Source organism: Anoplophora glabripennis, unplaced genomic scaffold, assembly GCF_000390285.2.
Source record: "Anoplophora glabripennis isolate ALB-LARVAE unplaced genomic scaffold, Agla_2.0 scaffold871, whole genome shotgun sequence".
NCBI lineage: Eukaryota > Metazoa > Arthropoda > Insecta > Coleoptera > Cerambycidae > Anoplophora > Anoplophora glabripennis.
The window spans coordinates 3302-13408 of record NW_019417216.1 but is presented as its reverse complement, the minus strand read 5'-3'; the positions used below and the strand labels follow the sequence as shown (position 1 = coordinate 13408).

The window sequence follows — 10107 nt, the reverse complement described above, 5'->3', positions numbered from 1 at the left end:
ATCGGTGTCAAAATTTAATGCAGCACTCCTCAAGTCGCTGACATTATCTTACTAAATTTTCGTCCGAATCGGATGAGCCAAAACGCCGTTATACGGGGAAACGCGGATTTCACGTTTTCCGCGTTTTCAGCCGTTCCGCTCATTCGATCTCGGCCGAACCCTACAACCACACTAGAGTATCCATAGATGGTTGTCATATCTAAATTCGAGCCGAATCGCGCGACTACTAACGGCCGGCTAAGCCATAATAGGTTTTCACGTCTTCATAGCTGCCGCCGAAAGTATCCGCGCGATCTCGGCCGAACCCTCCAACCACGGCACTACTTCATGCCGTGCATCATCATTCCACTGCTTAACAAAATTCATCCAGTAGTAAGACCTCCGTAAGCCCTTTTTACGAAGACGGGGAAAATTTCACCGATGTTTCCAATTTCCCCGTCTTTGGGCCGAAAGGACCGTCTTACAATATCATCGATAATATGAAGAAGAGCAGTCGTGCAACTATGACCTTTCCGAAATCTGAATTGAGTTTCAGGTAGTATTGAATTTGAGTCCAAATGTTCTTTTAATTGTACCTCCATAAGCTCTTTCAAGAATTTTAGATAAAACTGGCAAAATTCTAATCGGTCGCAAATCCTTATATCCAAGTGGATTTGTTTTTTTTTTGGCAACGGTTTTACTACAACAATTCTCCGTAAGCTTGGGAAAGTATTATTATTTAAAAAGTAATTAATAATATGAGTTGTCGTATTCCACCCTTCGAGCGAGCTTCAGGATTTCAGAACACCCAGTATATTCATAGAAGTAGTCTTGTACCTACGGATATGCCGGAGACCGCTGAATTGCGAAGGAGGCGAATCATATTCACCTACCTTTCCAATCCAAACCACAAACCCGCCACGGTTGTGAAATTAATCGCCGTCGGCCGGGCAAATCAAAAAAGCCTCCACGATATCATTTCAGACATCGAACTCGATACCGTCGGGGAGCAATTTCCGCGACTGCATCTCAATGCAGATGTCGCCCCATAACCTGACATCGATCCTCCCGGCGATAACGTCTCCAGAGAGCTAAGACCAATTTCACCGATGTTTCCAATGTCACCCGCATCGCGACTGATCTCGCCTGGGTCTACCATCCCGGCGCGCAGTTTCCACTGCCGCGACTCTCGCAACCTGCAGACGAACCCCGGGACGCTTCGAGGCGATATTTGGAAACCATCATCTGAATTTTCACCACACTTTCGAAATGGTCAAGGACGCTATCGCCAATAACTCGAAAAGTTATTAAGCGATCGGTATCAAAATTTAATGCAGCACTCAAGTCGCTGACATTATCTTACAAAATTTTCGTCCGAATCGAATGAGCCAAAACGCCGTTATACGGGGAAACGCGGATTTCACGTTTTCCGCGTTTTCAGCCGTTCCGCTCATTCGATCTCGGCCGAACCCTCCAACCACACTAGAGTATCGCTAGGTGGTTGTCATATCCAAATTCGAACCGAATCGCCCGACTACTAACGGCCAGCTAAGCCATAATAGGTTTTCACGCCTTTAGAGCTGCCGCCGAAAGTATCCGCGCGATCTCGGTCGAACCCTCCAACCACGGCACTATGTCATGCCGTGTATCTAAACACAAAATTTCAAATGAATCCATCCAGAAATAAGACCTCCGTAGGCCCTTTTACGAGGACGGGGAAAATATCACCTATCTTTCCAATTTCCCCGTCTTTGGGCCGAAAGGACCGTCTTCCGAAGGTTCCACCGCTCTGGCGGTTGGATGCGATGCTCGGCAGCCTAAGCCGAGACCGCGGGTAGAGTTTTTCCCAAACCTGGAAAAAACTCCAAAATCCCCGACGCCGACATCGACAATCCGTAGAGGCCAGAGGGGAACGAGTCCCGGCGTTGATGGGGACGATGGATGATTTTGGTTCGAGATTTTGGCGGACAATTCAAGGCCCGGTCCGCCAAAAGTATGGAAATCCCACAAAAGTGATCGAACGTCTACTTTTGACGTTTACAGTACTTCAGTGGGAGTACATGAGACGGAAAGCGATACAGAGCAATTGTGTAACAAATCTTATTCATGGTAAATAACTTGTATATGTTAATTGTGAATCTTTATTGTTTGTTAATTCTATTCAATATATACTTTTAACATATCTTCCACGGTTTGATTGAAAAAACCCTGTCATCAAGCTCAAGAACTTTGGAGCTCAAGCTCACAGGCTTCCGTCGAGGCTGCCATTCCTCAGCGTGATATTAATAGTGCCTAGCAACTCGCTTCACAAGATATACCACCCGAGGTAGCCTAGCCTGAGCTGAAGACCCTGTTCGGTAGCCCCCTGCATCGAAACAGCGGTAAATTTCCAGGATCCATTTGAGACCTGCGAAACCGTCCGAGACTGACCACCTCCGACGAAGATCCTGTGCGATAGCCTCCTGCATCGACACAGCGATACCCCAGGCTCCTCCAGAGACCTGCGTACCGCCCGAGGTAGCCCAACCTGAGGCGAAGATCCTTTTCGATCGCCCCCTGCGACGAAACAGCGATACCTTCAGGCTCCTCCAGAGACCTGCATACCGTCCGAGGCTGCGAACCTCCAACGAAGACTTTGATTCCGATCGTGCCGGCTCCATCGAGACCCGCATCTCGGTACAAAGTACATACATAGGCTCCTACGAGACCTATTCAATCAGACTCGATCGAGATCTGCAAATCCGAGGCAATTTTCCTCGTCAAACTTCTAGGAGGTCACTCGTCGAGGTAACCTTCCTCGTCAAACCCCTACGAGGCATTTACTTTGTGACCCAGGGGCACAAAGCAATAGTACGCACGATATTGTGGCGGCGTACTTCCAAATTTAGTAAGGAAGTTGTCCTTGCTTCTAGGGCTCCCTCGAGAGACCCACATTTTAATAGTAGAGTCAGTGCTTTCTACAAGACTTCTACAAGACTTTCGGAGCAAAAGAGCTTGCTCCGACATTGTCGTACGGGGAAGATGAATCCCTGCGACGCGACTTCGATATCCAGTGCTACGAAGATTGGTGCCCTCGAAGGTACAACAGATAATAAATTAGATCGTGATTCGATGATCAAGACTGAGCTGGACGAGACCTCGTCCCCAATCGGAGATACCAGCGGTTACACGGACTGCCCTCACACCTGTTTGCCGGCGAAAGATCTCTCGACATTCGGGGGTGAAAGAGGAAATGGCCTCCTTCCCCAACGTTATCTCGATGCTGCGTGAAGAGCCTGAGGGACCGAAGGTGGACGCGTTGAGGTCCGCTGCTACGCGGGTTACTGATACCACCTCGACCACCTCTCATGGCGCACTCACGGAGCCGAGTAGCACTCATGAGTTACAACGAAGTGGATCACCCACAGATAATCGGGACGAGGTTCAACCTGCGTACACACTGGTAGGATCCGGGGTATCCCATGAGTCCAACCACGGTTCGCGGTCCCGCCCCGATAGCGGCCTACCTCCGATATCGGGTGTCCCGGAACGTGGAGCCGTTGGCGACGACGTTATAGTTTATTCAGCTTTTTCACGAAATGGTATTCAGCGGGAGCAATGCGCATCGCGTTCGGGTGCCATGGTAAGCGAAAACCCCTTAGCCGACTACGTCGTAGATGACGAAGCCGGCCTTTTTTATCAAAGCAGTTCTGGTACGTCGCCCGTCCACTCTCAGGATTTCCCCCGAACATACGATCACCGCCTAAGTGGTTCATATTTAGAAAGTCTAACCCGACACGGCGCTCAGCGTGGGGCTCGACATTCTTCGTCGAGATCTCCCCCGCGAGCTCGTGTTAGACACCACGTCTGTAGGTCATATCCACCACCGACTACAGCCATCGGAAAATATACTACGACCTGGCGTCGATAGTGACGATCCCCGCGAACTCCGTGCATTTCTGCCGCGGAACCCGGTCAAGGGAACCGACATCCCAGATCATAGGTTGCGACATGGTTTCCAACGTGGAGCTCGATTAGAACTCCCAATGTCTCCATTGAGGACCCATGCCGACCAAACACAACCTTCAGACCATCTTCCACGACATGGCGCTCGACGTGGGGCTCGAAGTCCTGCTTCGACGTCTTCGCGGCGAGCCCATGTTGCCAATTCTCCTCATAATTCTCAAATATTAGGCACAAACAACTTTCTCAACCTAGAACTTAATCGGTCTTCTCCAACTGCATTTGTTTTTATGAGAGCAATTGTCTGGTAGACAAATAAATCGTTTATTTCATGAAACTTAAAATCAGTATGTACCACTTTTGAATTTTTGTAAAATGATAACAACGGCTCTGGAGGTTCTTTCGAAGAACAAGAAGATATAAAATTGTCGTTAATTTCATTAGGGTTTTTTAAATTCTCGGGTATTGGAACAGATTTATTAGAAATTACATTATAGGTTTTTAAAGTATTCCAGAGATTTAGAATTTTTGTTTTTGAATTGACTTGCAAAATATGCCTTTTTCTCTCGCTTTATTGCAGTTAGTATAGTTTCTCATATCTTTATAAAATTGAAGGTGAATATCCGACTGAGTTCTCTTATACCTAATTAAAGCTTTGTCTCGTAATTTTATCATTTCCCTAATTGTACTTGTTAACCAGGGGGCCTTACATTTAGTTACTCGTGATGTTACTAAGGGCATATGTCTATCAAATAAGGCAGTAAGTGAGTTAGTCAAAAATAAGATTTTTTCATCAGCTCCCTCCTGATCAAAAATTGTAAAAATGGAATATTAAATAAATCGGCTCTAAAATTTTCTTCATTGAAATATTTAAAAGATCTGTAGGTGACAGTTTTGGGTCTCTGCTTTTCCACATTTACTTTTATCTTACAAACAGCTATATCATGGTCAGCTATAATACCCGTTACACCAATGACACCACTCTCAATTACACAGTCAGGAGATGTAACAATACCATTCAACAAACTGGCAGTAGTGGCAGTAGCTCTTGTAGGAGTGTCGATAACCTGCATTATATCAAAACATTGAAGAACTGATACCATTTTTTTAACCATAACATTATTAATATTCAAAAAATCTATATTAAAATCCCCACCGCACACGATTCCTTCGACAGTAGGATATATTAAACTTAAAGTATCCTCAAACTCATTAATAAAGGCATTTACGTTTGTGTGAGGAGGCCTGTATATTACACCAATGGCAATAGTATTGGTTTTAATTTTTATATTCAGCCAAATTTGCTCTGATATTATTTCATGATTATTAGTTAATTCACAGCGTATTTTATTAGATATGTAAATGCATACGCCTCCCCCGCCATGCTCCACGATCCCTCCTATATAAATTATACCCTTCAAAAGATACCGCATCATCTGTAACATTTTCATTTAGCCAAGTTTCACACAAATAAAATATCAAAATTATGTTGAAGACATATGGTCTTTACATTATGTAAATGTGCCAAAAGAGATCGTGCATTAAGACATCCTATACCAGGTGTAACAGGATCATGGTACACCCCCCGTATCTCCGTTAGTTTTAAAGGTAATTGATTGAAATTTGGGATATTCCATATATATAATAAGCGGCACTTTTTGATCTACAAATGATTTTTTTTCCACTTCCGGTTTCGCCGGAAGTGATACCAACTTTCGATTTTCAAATGGAAAACCCTGTATATTATTACATTTCTGAAATCTGTATAATTTTCTGAATCCAATGATACCACATAAGTGACATTTCAAACGTCAAAATTTTTTATAATTTAATTTTTAGTTTTCCATTTAAGTGTGCCATGATGGTTCCGATTTATTCCAATTGGCCCGTCTAATGCTGGAAAAATCGAAATCCTGTCAAAAATACTAAATTGCGTTTTTTATGAGCAAATAAAGTTCATCGTAATCGATTTTGGGGTAAAACTCAATTTTTTCAAATGGAACCATATTGGTGCCGTGGTACCATTTATTAGTACTATTAATAAGGAATTAATTCATACCTGGTAATAAAATGTGCGATAAATACAATCAAAATTACAGCTATAAGAAAATAAGAAAATACAATTATTTTGTTCTAATTTAATGCTAAGAAACTAAGGTGGCTTTGAAATACAAAAAATGAACACAAAACATTACAACAATTGTTCGAAATGCTGTCCATTAACGTCAATGCACTTCTGAACTCGCATAGCTGTTTCTTGAAGAACGTTCGCTAATTGCTGGGCCGTTATACTATTAATTGCACGTCTTACTCGCAACTCCAGGTCTTCGCGGGTTGTAACGGCGGTTGCATAGACAATGTTTTTTAAATGGCCCCAAACAAAGAAATCGAGAGGTGTCAAATCAGGTGACCTTGGAGGCCATCGCACAGGACCATTCGTCGAAATTACGTTTCCTTCGAATGCCTGTTGAAGGTAATCAATTACTATTCTTGAATTATGGGGAGGAGCTCCATCTTGTTGGAAATACATTCCCTGTCGTAAATGGACAGGTAATTGAGTTAAACTGTCCTCAATTTCATTTTGCAGAAATCCTAAGTATCTAGCACCAGTCAAGGGTCCTTCAAATATTATTGGACCAATGATTCTACGACCGAGTATTCCAAGCCACACATTGAAACCGAACCGCACTTGAAAGTTACCCTCCCGCAATAAATTTTGATTTTCTTGGGACCAATACCTTGTATTTTGTCGGTTAAATAATCCCATATTTGTAAACCTACACTCGTCCGAAAATAAAATCCTTCCCAAAAGAGCATTGTTTGGCTGCACATTAATATGCAAGGTCCAATTGCAATATTCCATTCTACGTTCATGATAATTTTCGTACAGGTGTTGGTGCAATTGATATTTGAAAGATTTATAATTATGTTTATGCAAGATTCGGCTTACCGTTTGGTGACTAATTCCCAATTCAACCCCAATTTGCCTTAAAGAAACAGTCTTATCAACTTCTATTCGAAATAAAACATTAATTTCCGTTCCTTCGTCGATGATAACGTTTTCTTCGGGATCATGGTTAGGCTCTCTTCGGAATTGATTTTCAAGACGATTAAAATAATTTCTCGCTGGACATTGTCTATCAGGATATCGGTCGGCATAAAGGTTTCTAGCCGTAACGGCATTTTTTCTACATTCCCCATAAATAATTAACATGTCCACTTTTTCATCCCTTGTATAAATGTGCGGCATTTTGAACAAAAATAACAACAAATGTAAAGACTTTTCCAATACACAATAAAAACACCGATAAACCAACAAAATTTATTTGACAGTCTGAAGGAATAATTTCATTGTTTTCAAAGCCACCTTAGTTTCTTAGCATTAAATTAGAACAAAATAATTGTATTTTCTTATTTTCTTTTAGCTGTAATTTTGATTGTATTTATCGCACATTTTATTACCAGGTATGAATTAATTCCTTATTAATAGTACTAATAAATGGTACCACGGTACCAATATGGTTCCATTTGAAAAAATTGAGTTTTACCCCAAAATCGATTACGATGAACTTTATTTGCTCATAAAAAACGCAATTTAGTATTTTTGACGGGATTTCGATTTTTCCAGCATTAGACGGGTCAATTGGAATAAATCGGAACCATCATGGCACACTTAAATGGAAAACTAAAAATTAAATTATAAAAAATTTTGACGTTTGAAATGTCACTTATGTGGTATCATTGGATTCAGAAAATTATACAGATTTCAGGAATGTAATAATATACAGGGTATTCCATTTGAAAATCGAAAGTTGGTATCACTTCCGGCGAAACCGGAAGTGGAAAAAAAATCATTTGTAGATCAAAAAGTGCCGCTTATTATGTATATGCAATATCCCAAATTTCAATCAATTACCTTTAAAACTAACGGAGATACGGGGAGTGTATCATGATCCTGTTACACCTGGTATATAAATAGTCACACATTTTTATTTGAATTAGCAAAGAAAGGTTAAAAAAGGAACTGAGTCAAAATTAATATCGTATACTAAAGAAATAGATTATAAGAAAACGAAATAGAAAAAACAAGAAAACTTGGGTACACATGAACTGCACCCATTTTAACACTATAATGAAATAATTTTAAATTAAAATCAAGTGATATCGATATTTACACACATTCCTTGAAAGAGAAAGGATATAAAATATTAAGTAGGTATAGATACATATAGGTAATAGGTAATTCACAGGAAAATTAAATCTTCAAGAATTATGAAACCTAATAGTTACAAACTATTAAAGTCCTCCATTGTAGCAATTTTATGGACAATTCCATCACCAAAATACTTAAAATATGTTGCACCGAAATTGATCCAGACTTTCCCACTCTTACCAACTTTATCCAGTGTTCTCTAACTACAATTTTAGTTCCCTTAAGCAATTTTCTGTTAGATAAAATCAAATGCTGCTTCAATATCCGCGTCACTCGTTTACCCACGCCGGAATTTTCTCTCATGTTGGCCGCATCGTTACTATGACAACTGCCGTAAACAACGCTTCGAAGTGAAGTGGAATTCAGACTGTTTCGATTGCGTCACTTGCGTATACTAAACGTTGTACGATACGAGGTTGATGTTCTCGCTCAACGAAGGCAATGTTTTTTTAGAAGGCGTTCACGGCGCAACTATTCTGTTTATTTCTGCGTATTAAACAAACAAACACAATACATTTTCAATATAGAATTATACATAAATTATAAAATTTATATAAAATTAAAAATAATTTTAAAGTGCACAACCAAACGGAAATTTTAGGTGAAGCGGTGCGTTACTTGCGTAACCTGACGAGCCGCCACTGCTGTAGGGTACTATATTGTCTAAATAAATAATATTGGTGAGATTTAAACTCTGTTAATAAGGCTACGAGAATTTTATTTAAACCAGATTACTAGATATATTTTTACTTTTGCCCGTGATTTCATTTATATCCATATAATTTTTTAGTCAGTTCAGATTTTGTAAAATAAATTAATTCATATTTATGTATAGAACGTAATTGTAAAAATCGCATCTGTTTAACTGTTTAGAATAAATTGTCTACTAACATTCTTAAAGAGAAGTATTTAATTTTATCTTGCTATTATTTATCTCATGTAACATTCTAGTGCAGTGTATCCTAAACTAAACTGGGGTATTTTTTATAAAAAAATCCCTAATTTTTGAAATAATAAATAAATCACCTGGAACTCTTAGTGACAGAAAATACTGGCTCTTGTAACAAAAACAAATTCTCCTTCATCTTCTGAGTTAGTTAATAAGGAAGGAGGTGACAAATGATATAAATAATTTAATTCTAAAATAATGTCAAGTAAAAATTATTTCATGCATACATACAGGATTAATTTTTCCAGTGCAAGTTGTGCATAATTCCGGGCAGTCCCTAGTCTTTGGTCTTTGTAACATTCCTTAGCTTGATATATACATGTTTCAGCAAATCCCTTTAAAGCTGGTACATAATGTTCATTTGAAAGTAATATTTCTTCAAAATTAACCTGAGCCTCAGCAAAATGACCAAGTATCTATAAAATTTAAATTAAAAATCTAAAAAATAAATCAAGTTAATATATATATATACCTTTTTAATATTAGCAATTTGAAACAATGGATACAGTATATTATCAACTAATTCTAAAGATTTTTCATAACACTTTTGGGCTGATGTATATGAACCTCTTATAAGATAAGCATCAGCTAATGCTTCCCAACAGTGACTAAAAGACAAATATAAATCATAATGAAAGTAAAACAGTGGTACATTGAACTTACACATTTTTTGGTTGAATTCTCACTACAGATCGTAAGTTATCTATAGCATTGCTGTTATCTTCTTGTTCTAAATAACTTAACCCTAGCTGAAGCCATGCCCATGAATTTTTCGTATTTATCGTTCCGGATGTTACATTTTGAAGCAAATTGTGGGTCGCCTCCTAAAATTGTTATTAATATAAATATTAGTCTAAAAGTAGTATTCAGTATTAATTAATTATGTTATACAGGGTGTATACTAAGACAGTTAAGGTATAGGAAAAACAAAATATTGTACAATACAATATTAAATGTAAACAAAAAATGTAAAATGAATAGTGAAATTTAGAAGTACTGTTCAAACTGTTGTCCATTTTTTTCC

General features: G+C 39.2%; 1 protein-coding gene across 1 annotated transcript in view; it reads right to left on the bottom strand.

Annotated features, from left to right (window-relative positions):
• Window positions 1–9907, bottom strand: part of LOC108911542 (tetratricopeptide repeat protein 37) — a gene marked incomplete at its 5' end in the record, with an annotated part of 59573 nt that extends 49666 nt beyond the window's left edge. Inside the window, 3 exons of the mRNA XM_018716512.1 lie at window positions 9315–9499; window positions 9556–9691; window positions 9747–9907. Coding sequence (XP_018572028.1) covers window positions 9315–9499; window positions 9556–9691; window positions 9747–9907 — 482 coding nt within the window. The remainder of the gene's footprint in view (window positions 1–9314; window positions 9500–9555; window positions 9692–9746) is intronic.
• Window positions 9908–10107: the final 200 nt, after the last annotated feature.